This window comes from Corapipo altera, unplaced genomic scaffold (assembly GCF_003945725.1).
Source record: "Corapipo altera isolate COAL_440 unplaced genomic scaffold, ASM394572v1 2b, whole genome shotgun sequence".
Taxonomy (NCBI): domain Eukaryota; kingdom Metazoa; phylum Chordata; class Aves; order Passeriformes; family Pipridae; genus Corapipo; species Corapipo altera.
This window is the reverse complement of record NW_020884874.1, coordinates 7,750,178-7,769,237: the sequence shown is the minus strand read 5'-3', so window position 1 is coordinate 7,769,237 and position 19,060 is coordinate 7,750,178. Positions and strand designations below refer to the sequence as shown.

Below are 19,060 nucleotides of genomic sequence, written 5' to 3'. Positions count from 1 at the left end.
GGGGGGAGCCTCGGCCGCGCGGGCACCGCCGGGCACCGGCACCGCTCCCCGGACCCGACACGGACCCGCCGGGCGCCGCGCGAGCGCTCCGCGGGAGCCGGGGCTGGCGTCACGGGCCCGCCGGTCGCGTGGCGTCCGGGGGGCGGTTGTGCGGGAGTTCGTGTAGGCTCTGGGTGGGTCACGCGCTGAGGGGGCCGGGGAGGGGCAGTGCGGGGGAAGTGCCGCCCCTGCCCCGAGCACCTCCCGCTGACCGTCTCCCGCTGCCCCTGCTCAGGTCACCCCTCGCTGCCTGCACCCAAAACACCTCCCGCTGCCCCTGCCCTCGTCGTTGCCCACTAACCCCTGCGCACATCACCGCCCGCTGCTTTTACCCGGGTCATTGCCCGCTGTCCCATCCCAGATCACCCCCTGCCTCTACCCTACTTTTCCCTGCGGTGTGTCCACACAACCTTTTGTAAATAGAAGGGAACAAACTCTGAACCAGCAGAATGCGAGCCGGCGGCAGGCCAGCAGCCATGTGACGGCTTCCACATAGCGTTGACGCAGTCCCAGAGCTTTTTGGATTGAAGTGCAAGTAGGGTTTGTCGCTGCCACCTATAAATGCAGTGTATGCCTGACCCTTGGGGCAGAGACATTTAAACAGGGAAAGAAAAACCTTTTCCCTGCTTCTGGCCAATACCTGGTTATCAGATAATGAATTTACTTGAATGATTACATCTAATAAAACAAATAATTAGCGGTATATGTTAATACATTTTCATCTTCTCTCCTACTAAATCAAACTCAGCATTGGACGAACTAAAATTTTTATCTTTGCCAAGTATTTTCATAGCTTAGGTAAGTCCAGTGGATAAAAAGAAAGTTGAATGCAGTTTGGAGGAAATTTTAAATTGTCTTCACAGTATTTTAGAATAAAAGCAAAGGATGAAACAGGAGAGAGGAAGGTATTGAAGACAACAAAATCTAAAAGACCCAAATTAAGAACATGCCCTCTAAGTCCTGTTGGCAAAATGCCCTTGTTGCAGGCTGGCTTCCGTGGAGGCTTGAGGCTTCCTGTCCTATTCCCCAGGGCAGCAAAGGAGGTTTTCAAAATATGTAAAATATAGGGATTGTTATTGTCCATAAGAGTAGTGCTTCCAACAACATCTGCTGGTTCTTTAAAAATATTTTTCTTAGTTTTAGAACTCGTTATACATGTATTTGTAGTCAGAACGTGTTTGTAATGTTGGAACGCTGTTTTCTAAGGTATTTAGTATTTCAAGTGTCAGTACTAGATATCAAGAAAAAATTTTACTCAAAAACTGCACTCTTGGGTCACTCAGTAGCAGCACCCTACTACCTCAAAATGAATAGAATAGAAAGCATCTGCTTTTGGTGTTATTTATATTGTTTAGTTGCATTTTTCTCATTGTTCAGTTAACCAAGACAACACGCATATTTCACAGTTTCTTTAAAATGCATAGTCAATTTGAAATTGGTTATCTGTTTTGTTGGGATTTTTTTTATAAAGGTGGTTTCACGTGTCAGACTTCTTCAGTCTTCTACCCCTTCAAAATTTGGTAGGCTTTGTCAAAATTGTGTAACATTTAAAGTCAAATCATTGGCCAGTATCTGAACAAAAGGCAAATATTGCCTCTAAAAAATACATTTTCTGGCTCAGCCTTGGAGTGGTATTTATGTGTAATTCAGTTGAATTGGAGTTGCATTGTTTTTTACAAATTGGAGGAACCAAATGTACCCTGAGGATAATTGCAATATTGAAATTATTGAACCCAATGCTACAGCTAGGAAGTAAAAGATGCAGATTACTTGCCTCCCAAAGGAGAACTCAGAACTCAGGGTTCTCTAGGTTTACTTCTCAGCCCAGCAGGAGAGCTTTCCAAAAGACAGCCTGGAAGGGAGCACGCACCCTGAACAGGAGGCAGCTCCTGGGCAGCCTGAGCAAAGGGCACGTACCTCCAGTCCTTTTTGCCTCTGGGACCGCAGGGCTGTGTGTTGAGAATGGTTGCTTCCTCTCATGATTTCGAACTGTTACGTAGGAATCGGTCTTCCAAAACATCACGAGGAACAGAATTTCACACTATTACCAGGGAGTTAGAGCAGCCCTTTGCTCACCTGCTGCGTGGAACAGAGCTACTTCCACCTACCACACCAGCTTTCAAGACTGTAGGCTTCCCTCGGGAAGCATTGGTTGCTTTGTGTGGTTTATCCAGTGAGTGTTTCTTATGAAATACAGGCAGAGACCCAGAGACAGGGAGCAGGACTTCAGGCATTTGACTCTCCACTGTGTGTCTAACTGCTAGATCATTTTCATTTGCGGAGAATGAATATGTGTACAATACTTTTGATTGGCTCTGGGTAAACCAGACTCTAATTACGTAGTGTAATACCATTGCAATTTTGTGATAAACTCCTGTTGCAGGATGGCTTGTGTAAGAGAGATGCTACTTTTGGCTGTTCAACAGCAGTTCAATGTACACATCTTGTAAAATTTAGCCAGTGTTATCTCCTTGAAAGATCAGCTTTCTTTGGTGTTTCTGTCATTTATTTATTTCATAAGTTACCTGTGCTTTAAGGAATGTATCTTGTATCTTTTACTGCATGCTGGAAACAAGGAAATTGAGCAGTTTATTCCACATATGCTGTTAAACACATATTTGATGTTATTAACAAATGTGTAGGTATTAACATTTGTCTGAAATGTTAAGAACAGTTCACCTCTTCAGAAGCAAGTAACACTCAAGTAGAATACTTTTCATTGAAGCCTCTGAGTTTTATATATGAAACAATATACCACTGTGATGCTTTACAAAGAATAAACATAATAGACAATGTCTAAACCCCTGCATTTTTAATAACATTCTTACAGTCGATAGTGTAGAATTAGGGACATTCCTTCCAACTTACGTGAAGATGCTAAAATATTTAGTGGGATGGTGTGCATCCAAGAAGCAACATCTACACATTTACCATGCATTAGTGAACTGAACAGTGCAATGCTATGCAAGTATTTAATTTATAAATAGCAAGCTTCTATAAAACTGATAACAAGCATTATTGTTATTATAGTATAGTATATTAGTTAAGGTAATGATTAATTTGCATTTGTGATTATTAACAAGTGCTCTGAAATTGGAATTGCTTTTCACATACAGCACGTGTACATTTTTATACTTTTCTTCATGGTTTTCATGCTGTTTTTTTCAGTTGTCAGAACTTAGTACATTAGATACGGGAGCTCAAAGTTACTTCTGTAGTTACAAACAGCAGAGCAGCTGTATTTTTTTCTGGTGGAATTTTTTTGTTTGTTTTTTAAGTCAGGACTTGAAAGTGATCAGTCAGGCTTTCTTTAAAAATGATTGCAGAGGTGGAGAACTGCCTTCATCTTATATTGTCAGTGAGATCTTTTCTCTTTGCATTGTGCTTTTACAATGGTCATAATCATAAGACAGGTTGCGAAGGCATCCTCCGAGGCCAACACATTGGTAATTGTTAGGTGGTAAACAGGAGGAGGAGAATGCACATTATGGGATGATTTAACTTAGGCTTGTGATTCAGTTTTGGTTTATGGATGAAGAACTAGGTACAATTCTGTGCTATATTTAAGTACCAATATGCATTATACTAAATTATATGAGACTGAAATACAGTTACAGTATGAGTTGGAGTTTGGTCCCTTATCATAAAGTCTTTTGTACCCAAGTGCTTTAAATCCTTAAGGCTTCAATGCATATTTCAAGTAGGTGCATTTTTGATAGATGGATCGCATTTTTACTCTACTTACAAAAGCAGCATCAGGATGGTAGTTACCAGTAAATGCACAAACATTCCAAAATCTCGTTTTTAATGTGTTCTTCCATGCTTTGGAACTTGCAGCATTGCACTGTGCTTTGAGCTTCTCTGTTAACCATGGTAATGATAATGGTAATACCATTTCATTGTTGAATGTTGTTAACCAAAATGATACAACCATGCAGTTTAGTGTCAAAACCTGGTAAGTTTTTTGCCTAGAGGCATGTATCTGAGCAAGAGTAATGGAAGTAGAGAGTGTTGAGTCCCTTCACTGAGCTATCTTGTTCATTGTCTAATCTGATGAGAAGGGGGAGCAGGATCTGTGGAGAGCAGGATTTTTGGGAAGGGAGTTTGGTGAATAGTGACAGCCAAGCTGTGCTGGGACTCTACTTTCTTTCCCTTTCCCTTACCTCCTTGGATCTGGCTGTTGATATAATTGCTGTTGTAGGTGTTTGGTGTGTTTTGGAATCCTCCTTCTAGAGAATTCACCAGAAAATAGGACGTACTGCAGCAGCTGTCCGTATCATAGGAAGAAAAAGCTGCCAAGGCTAGTTGCTCTGGCAGTCACAGTTGCAGGCCTGGGCTCCCAACTTCATCACAGAGTATTCACTCTTTCCTAGAACTAGCTAACTGCTGTCCTCTAGATAGCATTGAGTCATTATTAGGCTGAGGGTGATAAGTATGTTTATCTTCTGTTTTGAAAAAGATTGAAATATGTTTTGTATACTTAACATGACAAGGAACAACTGCCAGGTGTTTGCTTTACTGTATGGATTTCTTTCTCAATTGTTTTTTGCAGTACTTTGTCCCAAGATCTTTTAGGTCTTTTTTTACTCCAGCTTTGCTTATTCTGGGCCACAGTGCTACCTCAAAACAGGTTTTACACTGCTACCTCTTTTAAAGAGACAATAATTATTATTCATAAGTACTGATGCATAGCAGAAAGTATTTTAAAGAATCTGAAATGTTTTATCTTTAGTGAACTTTAAACAATCAACAAAATTATTGTTAACCTTACACAGACAGGCATACATGCATGGACATGCTCAGGCACAGACTCAGACTTTTCCCTCTTCTCATAAACCCTAATTTCCTATGGAAGCAATTGCTCTGTTGATATCTCTGTGTCCCTTCACTACTCACTGGTGAGCCAAATTTGAAGCAAGATGGTGGTATGATAAGTAAGGTTTTGTTGGCCGTGAGATTGGTTGAGTTGGTGCTAATAACACCAAGGTTGTGGATTCAATCCCTATATGGGCCATCACTTGGGAGTTGACTCAATGTGGGGCCCTTCCAACTCAGAATATGCTGTTATTCTGTGATTAAATGGTTGAGTCAAGCCAGTAGCTTGCTGGTATATGGAGAGATTTTAATTCTTCCTTTCCATCCCAAACCTTGTGCATACTCCTGAGCTGGACCTGATTGCTTGCCTTACCCTGTGCCTCTCTGAATTACAAGGAAAGTAACTCAAAAAAAAAAAGTGAGGGTTTTTGTTTTTTTTTTTTGCAGTTTATCAAGAAGGTTAAGGTTAAGGTGGGCACCCATGGTTGATTGAGGGAGCAGGTGGGGCTGTGAGGTAGGAGATTCAAGAGGCAATTGAATCCTGTCTCTTGACAGAGGCTGTTATATGTGCTTCATTTTCTCATAATACCTGAGTTCTTACAAATCTCACAAAGAAGACAGGAAACTAGATAAGGAGACAGATATTATTAGGGCTCCTAAAAGGGAAAAAGTTGGAGCTTGTGCTTTTTTTGGCACCAAAGAGTTCAGGAATGAAACTCCATCTTTCTAGGCCTCATTGGTTCTGATACTTGTTTTGACTGTTTGCTTTAATTGTATTCTGGCAGTTTTCAAATTTAAAAAAAAAGTAATAACACTGTGTTTCACATTTGTGAAACAATGTTTTGACTTAATGTTATTTGACCTGAGTTCAGGATAGCTTCGATCTTCCTGATGTTTCCTCCTTCAGAAAGTTAACTGTTAACCAGGGTATATGCTTTAGTTTTAACTTTTTTCCAGTTCTGTAGAGTAGCTTTTCAAATCCTCATTTCTCTTCTTCCAGTTTGATTGTATTCTCTGAGAGGAATTCTCCTTAAGAATTCTTCCTATTTGAATAGCAATAATAGCAGGAGTCAGAAAGAAAATATAATTCCAAATATACCCTCCTAAATATTTTATGTTATTCTACCTACTGCCACCTTTGTAGCCCTTCTTGCTCTGTGTTTAACATTTTTTAGTGTTTTGCTCTGATACATCAGCCTAGGATTATCTGGAAAACCATTTAGATTTCCATTATAGAATATTCTTTAATGGTATCAGCAGGTTTGCTTACTGTCACCTCAGGCCCTCACCAAAAGACTATGTGTCACACTCCTGGAGTACTGGCACATATTGATCTTGTACCACAGCCCTCAGAGCTAAGCCTAGTGCAGGATGAAAAGGTGCAAGAAAGGTCTAGATGCTGAAATATCAATGTGTCTAGGATATCAGGGCAAAATATGAGCAGTTAGTACTTTGTGCTTTTCTTAAAGTCCAGCATAGCTTTCTTATGGCGCTGTACGAAGTACACTGTTGTAGGATTTTTCATAAAGAGCTGTAGTGGCTGTGTTTAAATTCATAAATATTGTTCAGTTAGTAAGACTTGGTATTAACCCATACCAGTGCTTATCAGGTGGTTTAGAAGTTGGTGTGGGCCACTTAAGTTTCATGCTGTTATGTCTCTACAGAGTTTGCAGAAGTTTAAGTGATGTGATTATTGTGCTGTTAAGCTGGCATAATTTGTATACAGATCAATTAATAAATGCAAGTTGTGAAATAGGGAATTATGGTGGTAAAAGGAATAGGTGTCTGAGGGGTTTGTAGTAGCTCTATGTCCAACTGAGAGAGACTTATTTTTATACATGATGATGAAGACAATTACATGTTATCCCCTTGAGGATACCCTTTACAAGGCTGTATATAGCGGCCCTGTGGAAGATCAGCACATCAAAGAGTATTATGGCTTCTAGGGTGGCCCACTATGAGCTGATTTTGTAACTCTATACATCTTTTGTGTGGGTGCTACCCATTGTAGTGCAATCGTACAAAATCTAATCCAAAATGGGACCTCATACTTGCCATTACAGCCATCAATTGCTGACAAATTAAAATTCATATCTACACAGCATTCAAGTGTTTATGGAGGTTTTAAACAGTATCTTAAGATTTTAAAAAAAAATGTTATTTAACATTATTCAGGAGAGTGTACAGACTTTTCTTCCTTCCATGCCATTCTCTTTTTCTCCCCATCTCTCTTTTAAATTTCATTATAACTCCCAGTCCTGGGCTGTATGTACACTTTTGATTGACTGGTTTTATTCACTTGCACTTGTAAAGTAATAATATTGTGGGGCCAAGTGAACATAACACTCTATGTAGATGAACATGAGCGGAGCGTGACCGCTCACCAGTTTACCAGTTGAGAGTGTCAGTTTGCATCTGCATGCCCTGTAAGGGTCAGTGAGATCTGATTAAGTTGTTTGCGTTGTAGATCTCTAGAGATTTAGAATATCTTTCAGGAACGTGTTCAGAGATTGATGTTTGTCGCTGAGTAACTTGCAAAATTAGTTTTCGAGTAAACAGAAATACAGCTGTTTACTGTATTTCAGAAATACAGCTGTTTACAACAGAGTTGTAAATACAGAGTTTTTCACGTGAGAAGTAACGCTAAAATCATGCTAGCATGGTACGTATATTTGTTTTTCCTCCCAAGAAATACTTATATTTTTTAGAGGCTGATAGGAAAAAAGGACTCGTAGATTTGTCTGCATTATTCTGCTTGAATTGATGCAATCCATATCAAAAGATCAAAGATTTTTAAATGAATAGTTACTCCAGTATGTCTATTACAGTTTATGATGAGTTTTCTTTTTGTGATGACTTTGTGTCACCCATAATAACAATATGAAAACATTTGACTGTAATACGTAGTGACTTTGTATAGGGTGGAGAGCTTAATACAGTTAACTTCCATTTACATACTGCCAAGATACTTTATAGAGAAGATTGGAATGATTTACACTTTTCTCTGTAGCAGAAGAATAAACAGAGTTTTAAATATTTTCCTAACTGCTGTCTGTTGTCTGCAATGTAGTTTGCATGTTGACAGGTCCGTTGATGGCCATGAAATTTACTGAAAATAGCTAATTGTTAAAAAAATACAGACTGGAAAGACTGGAAATTATCTGTGGGCTGTTAATGCCCAATGCCTCTAGATGAAAAGTAATTATAAGAACAGATGTAGGTATTTTCTAATCCCAGAAGATGCTGATATTTATTTTCATATTTTTGTTTTGTTTTTTAGTGAGATAGAAGATGAATTCAGCTGAAATCGCTGATGATGATGAAGGTAAGATATTACACTTGGTGTCATTTTTGATCAGGCAAAAACTCTTGTTGAATTAAAGCCTTTATCATCTGATAAAGAATGAATTTGGATCAAGACAAATTACATTAATGGTTCTTAAAAAGCTATCTAAAATGCACCATTATCTTTGTTACTCATTATATTTTCTACTCTACATCCTTTATGCTTTAGATTCTTCTTTAGGGAAGAAACTGTCATTTACTGGAAAACTGAATGATTTGACTTTGGGGTGATCTCGACATACACTTATCATAGAAGTCATAAAAAATGATGATGCTCTTCAAAACACATTTTCATAAGAAGAAACAAACCACAAAAGATTGCATTAAAGGTGTCATGGTTTTCTGGAGAGGGTGCTTTATCTTTCTAAACCTTCTCTTTTTCCAGTAAAAATTCCTAAAAAAAATGTGAAAGTAGAAAAAGAAAACGAAGATGAAGCTCTAGACTGCTCAGTAGCATCCAGATCTGCTGAGAAACACTCACTGGATGGCGCAGTTACTTGCCTGCAGGATTCCAACAAACGGAAACAGACCTCAGTTGGTTGTGATGGTTCAGGAGGCCAGCCAGATGCCTTACCCAGTGTGAAGAAAAGACGCTTTACGCAAGAGGTGACTTCTCTATACATCACTGTGACTTTTCGGTTCATATTTCTTAGGCTAAATTCATTGCTGCTATAAGTACAATGCAAGTCTTTTAACTAGATTTGCATTGATAATGAATTTGATGCAAATGTGGCTAATCTTAAGTCAGTTTGCACACGTCTGGTGCAAACTGGCTTAAGATAACATGGGAGCAATCATATTTGTGAAATACAGTTACAGGGTAATTCATTCATGTGAAGTATGTTTCTGTTGTTCGTCAGAGAACGTAGGAGCAGGCAGTGATTCGGAGTAACTGGGCATGACTGATTACAGTCCTTCTCATGTCACACAGACCTTCAACTGGATCCTCAGTGATAGAATCAGGGCTGTAATTCTTCCTTCTGTGACACAAATTTAATGTCAGTGAGACAAGTATAAATTTGCATATTATTTGAAAGGTAAAAATGCAGGGATGCAGAAGACTTCAGCATATCAAGAGTGGAATGTATTACAACTTCTAGTGCAGCATCCCACTTGTGGTAATCCAAATGTTTTTCTAGCTGTGAAGGAGATGCCCAATCTCTTCAGTTATCCTGATCTAGTGTTTCACCCCTTTAGCAGTGGGAGATTTTAATTAATCTTTTCCAAAACTGAGCAAGTTTCTTTTTGTCCTTGTTCTTTTTAGTAGAGGGAGCAGTGATCATCTGTTCCCAGACGAGTCAGCCCTTCCTTCCCAAGACTAAAATTCTCTTTTTTCAGCTCTTCTTCAGGAGTCACTTTATATTTTTGTTGCTTCTTTTGAGAGTCCTGAAAGAGTAGTGTCCAGTGTTAGATAGTCGTATCTCTCCTGATACCCTCTAAAGCAGTATAATGACCTCCTGTTTTTCACACTCAGCACTTTATTAAAATAACCTAGATTCAAATTCATCCTCTTTTGAATAACTTCAGGCCCTGGGTTATATTTAGTTTGTGACCTACTCTAACACACATATCCTTTTCTGCTGTTCTGCTACCTAGCCAGTTGTATTTGCACATTTCATGTCTCCTTTCTAGCCATAGCTCTCTGTATTTCTTTTTCTTGACTGTCATCTCTCTGACTTCTCAGGGCTGGTTTTTTCCCTGAATGCCTGTGGTAGGTAGATTTTAATCTTATTACACGGTTTCTTTCTTTTCCTTTCTCTTTTTCTTTTTACAATTGTTTCCTTACATTCAAATTCTTAAAAGAGCTTTATAATGGTCTCTGAACTGTGCTTGCTTTGTATTTTACTGTTTCCTCTTTGCCATTAATAAATTTTTAAATTTAATTTTAAATGAATTATAACTTTGGACTTATAATATCAGCAATTGACCCAGCAATAACGATGAAAATTCATTCTTGGCTGACCCCAGTGAATCAGCATGTTTAGTTAAATAACCAACCAGAAATAGTCCTGAATCTTAACAGCATTTTTTAAGTTAATTGCTTTTTTAGTACCAATACTTTGTTTTAATTGGTGACTTCATTAACTATTTCTATTTAAACAGTGGACAAAATCTTAATTATTTTCAAGAATGTTGTGCTCATAGTATATTTTTACCACACATTGCATAGACATCTATGTATAATATAAACAGAGCTGTACTTTTCATTGGGCTGCTGATCATATTACTGAATTACTTTCTATCTGAAGACATTTCATTTTTTTTTAAATTCTGAATGCCACTGTATAACCAGAAATTAATTTCCCCTGATTTTCTTTAAAAAAAAAAGTTGGAAGATTGTAGGTTTAAAAAATTTATGGGCAAGACTTTTTGAAGTTCTCATGTGTTTGATAAAATTTTTCTGTGTTTCTTGCTCATATATATTTTTTTATTCTTACATACTAGAATATTATGTGCTGTATTCTTACAGATATTTAGACTTGGTTTATTAGGCATATTAAAGGTCATAAATTAGCTGGACTTGAGCACTGAACAGAACAATAACTAAGCAACTTTTAAAACTTGGATTAGGACTGAGAAAGAGTGCGAGAGACTATTTCACAATTTCTTGTATTGCTGATGTTTTCCAAAATACTGCATTTTGTAAATGTTCAAAGAATATTTAGAACATAAAAACTTACTGTGTAATTGTAGTATAAAAAGCAGCACTATCTTGTGTACATTGAGTCTTATAGAGCAATATCTTTGCTTCTTGTTTGATTGTACATGAGAGCTGATCATCTTAAATGGGAGTAGTATTATCTGAAACACAGGGATGTTTACAGATCAGTGTTACAGAAAACTAATTAAAAATATTAAATACTAGTTTAATTGGAGAATTTACAAACAACTATGTATTTATGGTGTGGATAGTGCTGTTCCCAGAAACTATAGACAAGATAATTAAAAGCAAAAGGAAGGAAAATAAGAATGCGTCTGAAGTAAACAATCCTTAAATACAGGCCCAAATGTTTTGTTATCTGTTAGCCGAACACTGACTATCTGTTTCTGAAACGTAGATAACCAAATCTGTCCCAGAACTCGATCCAAGCACTGTGAGCTGCATCAGTGAAAGGGCAGAAGTTCTGCTGCCATTGCAGCAGAGATCTGCTGTAGTTCTTTGCATGAGCTCCAGAGCATCATGTCCAAAACTGAGAATGCAGACTTTCACAGTCTCACTGTCAAAGCACAGTAAGATACTTCGGATAATAAACTTGTGGTTTTTAATACACATTCTAATATTGCTTTGCCCCGACGTTGCATGTGAGGTGTGCCTTAATAGAAGTTATCCCCACAATGCCAAGTTTTATTATATAATTAATTAGAGAAAATAAACAGCAGGAGGTTAGATGAGAACTGACAGGCACCTGATGGCCCATGGCAAGCTGTTTATTAGAAAAGGAATTGAATGAGTCATATGCTGTATGTGAAGGAATATTTGGGAAATTCTCTGTTAACAGGAGTGTTAGTGGAAGAACTAGCTACTTAGGTAGCAGGTCTCATTGTTTGTGTAAGAAATATTTTGTTTTGTACTTTTGATCTAAAACAGTAAAATAATTTGTTATTCAGTTTGGGTGTCTGACTGGGAAGCAGTACTGTGTTTATTGTCAGTGGACATTATCGTGGCCTGCTCTCAGGTGATGTCTATTTGATGGAGCTCTGTTACCATCCAGAAATACCACTGTTTTTCCGCTGACAATTATAGGTGGTGTGTGATAACTTCAGTCCCAGCATAGGAGCCTACAGTTAGGTGGGAGCAATGTGGATCTCAGTTTGCTCACAATTTCGTCTGTGTTATGGTATTTTGCAAGTCACAAAGAGCTGATTTAATTAGGGTGTATCATACCACTCTGGAGTAAAAGCCACCCTTTAACAGTTGTTGGTGTTACAGGCCTCTGGTTCCTCGCTGTCCTCATAGCAAATGTGCTTTACTACGAGTGGGACAGTCTTCTAAATGTATCGCCTTTGCATTATGCTTTCATTTGATCATCTCTTCATCCACACAGCTTTGGATGTGAAAATACAAGGTTTCGTATGTAGGGTTGTATGATGTGAGTGAGAGCAGAACTTGGAAACATCGCTTCAGTTTACTCGAGTGCTGGTTTCTAAACTTGGAGTAGAAACCAGCTTGTTCTTTCTGAGCCTCTTTTGACTATACATTGCATTAGAAATTAAAAAGTAATTAGATTCAATTTATCAGTGCAATAAGTAGATGCCAAGTGGGAGTACACATAGGGACCACATTGATTTCATGAGTTACAGTCTGTTTTTTTCAGAAAGAAACTTTAATTCAAGTTCCTCACTGTGGGACATAGTGGGGTCTTCACTAGAATTTCAAATTTCTTGTGGCTCAGCTCAGACCTCAAGTCTGTGTTTCATCTGTTTTAATACTTGAATGCAAATTCTGTATTTTTTTAGCTAATTAATCTTCTGTAGAACAAGCCAAGAAAAATGTTTCAGTACAGTCATCTCTAAAATATAGGAGTGTTTTCTCATGTTTGAATTATGTATCTTGGATTTTGATTCTGTTGTACCTGCTTAACTTCCTAAGAATTATTTGCAGTATCTATATGTTTCAAAAAAAACCCCAAAACCAGACACCCAAGCCCTGCATATTTGCTGTGAGATGATGAAAATGTTTGGCATTTCAAGGAATGAGGAAGAATTACAAATTATTGAGAACATTAATTCTTTAAGAGCTCATTACTGTTTTTATGTAAATAATTTAGAAAATTATAAACCCATGAGTCTAAAATTCCCTGCATTTCAGAAATAAGGAAATATTAGGCTTCCATTTTAAAAAGATAATACCAAGGTACTTTTCACTGTAAGTTTTTATTATTTAAATAGAATACCTTTCAAAAATTAAGTCATTTTTAGAATTTGTTTAGGAGTTGTGCGCCATTATAAAGATTTTTTTAAAAAGCTGTATATAAACCTTTCACATCAGAAAGAAGAGAATAAGCATCATTTTTGTGTTTTATAGCCTTTGTGACATTTTCAAAAGCTACCCTAAAGAGAGTGCTGGAACATTAAATGCAGTTGTTGGAGGCAGTGGCAAGGTCACAGGACTAGGAGTTAGAAAATCTAGATGCTATTCTTGGCTCTGTTGCTGACTTGTTGCCACCCAAATTCTCTACAGCCCAAGGTCCTCATATGCAAGGTGAAGCCTAATGATACTTAATTTGGGAGAGTATTTAGAGCTCTGTGGGTAGAGAGTACTAAGAATTATTATTGCATTTCTATTCCATGGAGAAAGTCATGAGCCAAAAAGAAAAGAAAAAGAAAACCTGAATAATACTTTACTGTATTTTTATTTTTCCTAGTGAAGTTACTAATTTTGATTATTTAACACAAGTCCCCTGGAGAACGTTTGACTTTGCATATTTATGTAACGGTGCCTGCTTAAGGGGCACATATCTATAGCTAATATTTTTAAGGCAGTTTTATTAATACAATGTTTATTCATTTGAAGGGCTCCCTTTCAAACATGAGGAACAGAGATACTGGCTCACCCACTCAGGTAAATGCAGAGCAGCCAAACAAGAACAAGAATTCGAATGTAACGTGGCTCTCTGAAGAAGAATCTTTCAGTGACATAATCACTCCATCTTATAAAAAACCTCTCTATGGCATCTCACACAAAATCACAGAGAAGAAGAACCCACCAGGAACAGAGCAGTTTGCTTCTTATGAGTTGTTTGAAAAAATCAACCCCAGCAGTCCCTCACAAATTCGGACTTTGAACGACCAACGCAAAAGAGACTCGGCCACAGCCATTGCTGTAGCAGCAGCCACAGCAGATTCAGACTCAAATATATATTCTTTGATACAGAAAATGTTTTACACACTTAACACCCTCAATACCAATATGACTCAACTTCACAGTAAAGTTGACCTGTTGTCTCTGGAGGTTAGCAGAATTAAAAAGCAAGTCAGTCCAGCAGAGTCCGTTGCAGACTTCAAGCCTCCCCCAGAGTACCAGCTGACTTCTACGGAACTCAAACAAATCATGGATCAAAGCACATCAGGCGGAGACCTGGCTTGCCGGTTGCTAGTCCAGCTCTTCCCAGAGCTCTTCAGTGACGATGAGTTTGGCAGGAGCTGCAGTGCATGTGGCTGTCTGAACAAAAGGAAACTTGAATCTCTTCATCTGCAGCTTATCCGTAACTATGTGGAAGTTTGTTATCCTTCTGTGAAGAATACAGCTGTGTGGCAGTTGGAGTGTTTGCCTCAAGTCAACGATTTTTTCAATAGATTTTGGGCTCAAAGGGAAATGGAAAACAGTCAGCAGAATGTGCAATCATCCAGTTTTTATGAGACTGAGCAGGTCGAATCCTCTCATTTTATGGAGGATAAAGAGCAAGAGGAAGCCTTATCCTTGGACAGGAGTAATGTAATTGCCTCAGATTACATGCTGGATGCTCAGGATCTCAATGAATTTTTAGATGAAGCTTCTTCACCAGGGGAATTTTCTGTTTTTTTGTTACACAGACTGTTTCCAGAACTCTTTGACCATAGAAAATTAGCTGAAAGGTACAGCTGCTTTGGAGACTCTGGAAAACAACTGCTGGATCCTCATCGGCTTCAAATAATCCGTAGGTACACTGAAATTTACTTTCCAGATGTGCAAGAAGAAGAAGCCTGGTTGCAGCAGTGTGTTCAGCGCATAAATGATGAGCTTGAAAGTACATATATGGATGGAAGTGAATGTGATCAGATGAGAGATGACTGTTACGATTCTTCTAGTTTACCAGATGATGTATCAATCATAAAAGTGGAAGACAGTTTTGAATATGAAAAACCTGGCAGGCGGTCAAAAAAAATTTGGCTTGTACCCATAGATTTTGACAAACTTGACTTTCCCCCTCCTGATTTTGATGTCCCTGTCCCAGATTACCTGTTGAATAAAGAACAGATTAAAAGCATATATGAAAGCAGTCTTTCCATAGGCAACTTTGCCTCTCGATTGCTTGTTCTCTTATTTCCTGAACTATTTACTCATGAAAACTTACGGAAGCAATACAACTGTAGTGGATCTTTAGGCAAGAAACAGCTCGATCCCACTAGAATTAAATTAATTCGGCATTATGTGCAGATACTGTACCCCAGAGCAAAGAATGACAGAGTGTGGACATTGGAGTTTGTTGGGAAGCTTGATGAGAGGTGTCGACGAAGAGACACAGAGCAAAGGCGCTCATACCAACAGCAACGGAAAATCCACGTGCCAGGGCCTGACAGGAGGGAATTTCTCACCTATGCAATAAACCCTGAGAGGTTTCGAGAAGAATTTGAAGGGCCGCCACTGCCACCGGAAAGAAGCAGCAAGGATTTTTGCAAGATACCACTTGATGAACTTGTTGTTCCTAATCCAGACTTCCCTGTGCCTTCTCTGTATTTACTGTCTGATAAGGAGGTAAGAGAGATAGTGCAGCAGAGCCTGTCGGTTGGCAACTTTGCTGCCAGGCTTCTCGTAAGGCTCTTTCCTGAACTCTTTACTCCAGAGAATCTGAGACTGCAATACAACCATTCAGGTGCTTGTAATAAAAAACAGCTTGATCCCATCAGACTGAGACTGATCCGTCATTATGTGGAGGCAGTTTATCCTGTGGAGAAAATGGAGGAAGTATGGCATTATGAATGTATACCGAGCATTGATGAAAGATGCCGGCGTCCTAACAGAAAAAAGTGTGATATACTGAAAAAAGCAAAGAAAGCAAAAAAAGTGACAGGCTCCTTAAATTGCTAAGACTTTGACCATAAATTATTGTCAAGATTATACTTTGGTTTAGACTGAAGGCCCTGTCGGGAGCTGAGGGTGCTCAGGATCTGGGACACTCAGGCACTAAATTTGTTGCATTTCAGTGTGTGTGTTGCATCTCTGTTGGCACCGCAGCAGTGGGAAGTGGCTTAGTACATGGGTAAAGACCATCAGTGACAGAGCTATCAATGACTCACTGAGAGCATGATTTTCACTGGTGCAATTACATGTATTGAAACTATTACTCCACTCCCCATTTCTGCATCTTCTTTTTCTATCACTTTCTAATAATAAAGAATTTTTTTTTAATGGTTGTGCTCTTCAAGGGCAGTTTTTCATTACACCTTATAAACAATATTGTTAATTTGGATTTTGAAATGTTGACTAAACAATTTAAATTTGAAAGTGCCGTGTTCATTGGAAATCATTGGAATATTAGACTTTTCTTCTACAGTAGCTGCAGTTTCACATTTGTTGTGTTCTTCATGATGTTGAGGTACTGTAATAATACTGTGTCAGAGAATGGGTCAGAATGGTGCCATTTGCATTTTCGACTGTTACCCAGGTTTTGTTTCTAAAATCAAGAATTAACTGTTGAAGAATTGAGATGTGAGCACAGACACCATGTGAATTTTTTTTTATATTGACACCACAAACTTGATCCTGCCCCTTTGAGTTCTTTTACTGTTTTGTCTGGCATAACGCCTGGAGTGACTGAGGATTGCTGGTCTGAGTAAAGCCAGCAGAACCAGACTCAAGTCTATATCCATGCAATGTCTTCCCATCACCTGTTTGTAAAATAGTAACAGCAACAACAAAAAGACCTGTAACAAGAACTTAGAAAAATTATAGACCTTACTTTCTATCAAAATCATGATTCCAAAGGTTTCCAGTGTGCTCATATTGAATTGCATATATAGAAAGTATGCACAAAGATTGGTTTTGTGATTAAATTCAGTGTTGCAGGGTCCCAACATATGAGCTGTGGTAATGTAAGTCCTTTGCGTGAATGCAGCAGTGTCTGGATATTTTGGGTGTAGGGATACTGAACTCCCTCACTTTGCCAAATTGTTTTAGTGTAATTAGTAGCTATTTGGATACATAACTGTGTATGTATAACTTAGGTTGGTATGGTCAAGTTTGCATCATTAATATGTTCAAGTGTAACAGAGACCACCCAGAACCCAATGTGAATTTGCTGTATGACTTGTCACTGGAGAATGCTGCTTTAAAACCAGTTTTCTCTTTCTTTCTTTTTCTTCTAATACTGACAGAAATGGTGAGAGAGAGTCAAACATGAATTTTTAAGACAGTAAAGACAGTGATTGCTTACAGACCATCACTGGAACACCTTGGAGTAATTATTGATGTTCTTTGTGGTCCTTTTCTGTTGTTTACTTAGATGGGTCATAGTAGCAAATTTTAAGTCAGTTCCAGTGTAATTTTCTATTTTAGCATTTGTAAGAAATTACAAAATATTTGATATTTTTACTTCAGATTTTTAGAATTTATTGTTCGTAGACTCATATTGATCCCTTTAAAAGGAAAACAAAGTGTTTTTCCTGATGGCAAGAACTAGTAAAAGTATTATATTAAACCAGGAGTAAATCATAGGTAGTAGCATTTGCTCGTTTTGCCCATATGGTAGTAACATTCTCAAAGAATGTATGAAGAAAGTCATGAATGTACTAAGTAACACACTGATACTGTTACTGATACTGTTTATATCCGTATAAATGTTTCCTGTTGGTTTGAATAATAGCAGACCATGCTCAAAATGGATATCAGAGCAAATACGGCTATAATAAATCGAAACCATTTTACCAAAGATAAAGAACTGATACCACAATGTCTGCATCTGTTCATTTTAGTGCATAAATTTAGCAAATTGAATGTATCAGAAACCAAGACTTTCTCTTGTAATTGTATGCTACCTAGAACCTCTGTGAAATTTTTCTACGTGCACTTTTATGGGAGATATAAAATAACAGAAGATATTAACAACTGTTTAATTTGCGGTTGCAAATGGCTGGCCAAAAGGTAAGAAATGCAATTATATTTTCTTATCTTAATGTCATACATGTTTCACTACTTGGTGACATCAAAGCTCCCAGAAGAATTCAATATATATTAAACTTTTTTACAAGTTATAGATGTTCCTAGCTAGCATGCAAGTTTGAGACATACTGGCTTTTACTATAGATGTTGATATTAAGTCAAAAAATCAGTCCATTCATATTATCTACAAAGTAGTGAAAAAAACAATTTTCACTTCGTAAAATGACATTTTTGACAGTGAGTATAAAAATATTTTTGTTGCATTTTTCTCTTCTAATTACTGTGTACATTCCTTTTGTCTCACTCTTCACAACCCTTTCATGATTCATTTGATTGTATGTTTTATAACTGATACCAAGAAAATGCAGACATATAAATAGTGACATAGTTCACTAACAAAAGCTCTTGCAGTGCATCTGAAGTACAGGCACTTCATCCAGTTGGTCAGTCTTGTAAATAAATTAAAGGTATATTTTTTTCATACAAGGGGAATGTTGTCTGGTGATTGTTTGAGTATGAGCAGGATTTTTTTCCTGTAAAATCTGTTACTAAGATCTGATATAACCTTAGACAGATACATAAATAAAAACATCCCAGTTTGCTGGAGCCATTTTAAAAGATTTTTCTGTCTTTCAGACTTTTTCTGTTTAAAAGAATAAACTTTGAAAGTGAAGCTGTCATAGGGGAATTGCTAGATATTGAAATGTTTGGCACATATGTAGCCATGCACTGACTTCTTATGGATGAGCATTACTTTCTACCTACCACATCAGTAAACTCTGTTAAGGTGAATATCAACTTTCAGTAAGTATTGAGTATCCCATTTCTAAGCTTTCTAACAGAAACAGTGTAGTATATCATAATTATTTTTGCATCTTACGCATTTTCTACAACTTAAAAATTTCTGTATAAGCTCTGTAAAAAACTTAAAAAAACAGCACATCAAAAGAGAGATGCAGTATGCATCAGTTCATTGCCTGTTAACTCTGTTCGGCTGACAGA

The 19,060-nt window shown here is 37.8% G+C and overlaps 1 protein-coding gene across 5 annotated transcripts in view; it reads left to right on the top strand.

Annotated features, from left to right (window-relative positions):
* Positions 1-18,544, top strand: part of BEND3 (BEN domain containing 3) — a 19,680-nt gene extending 1,136 nt beyond the window's left edge. The window contains exons 1-4 of one of the 5 annotated variants that reach the window (XM_027634194.1): positions 155-173; positions 8,135-8,179; positions 8,585-8,805; positions 13,715-18,544. In XM_027634194.1, coding sequence (XP_027489995.1) covers positions 8,146-8,179; positions 8,585-8,805; positions 13,715-15,988 — 2,529 coding nt within the window. In that variant the 5' untranslated portion in view covers positions 155-173; positions 8,135-8,145 and the 3' untranslated portion in view covers positions 15,989-18,544. Of the gene's footprint in view, positions 1-154; positions 174-255; positions 275-414; positions 575-8,134; positions 8,180-8,584; positions 8,806-9,739; positions 9,911-13,714 lie in introns of those variants that run through there. The other 4 variants (XM_027634196.1, XM_027634195.1, XM_027634193.1 and 1 more) reach the window with 4 other exon arrangements.
* Positions 18,545-19,060: the final 516 nt, after the last annotated feature.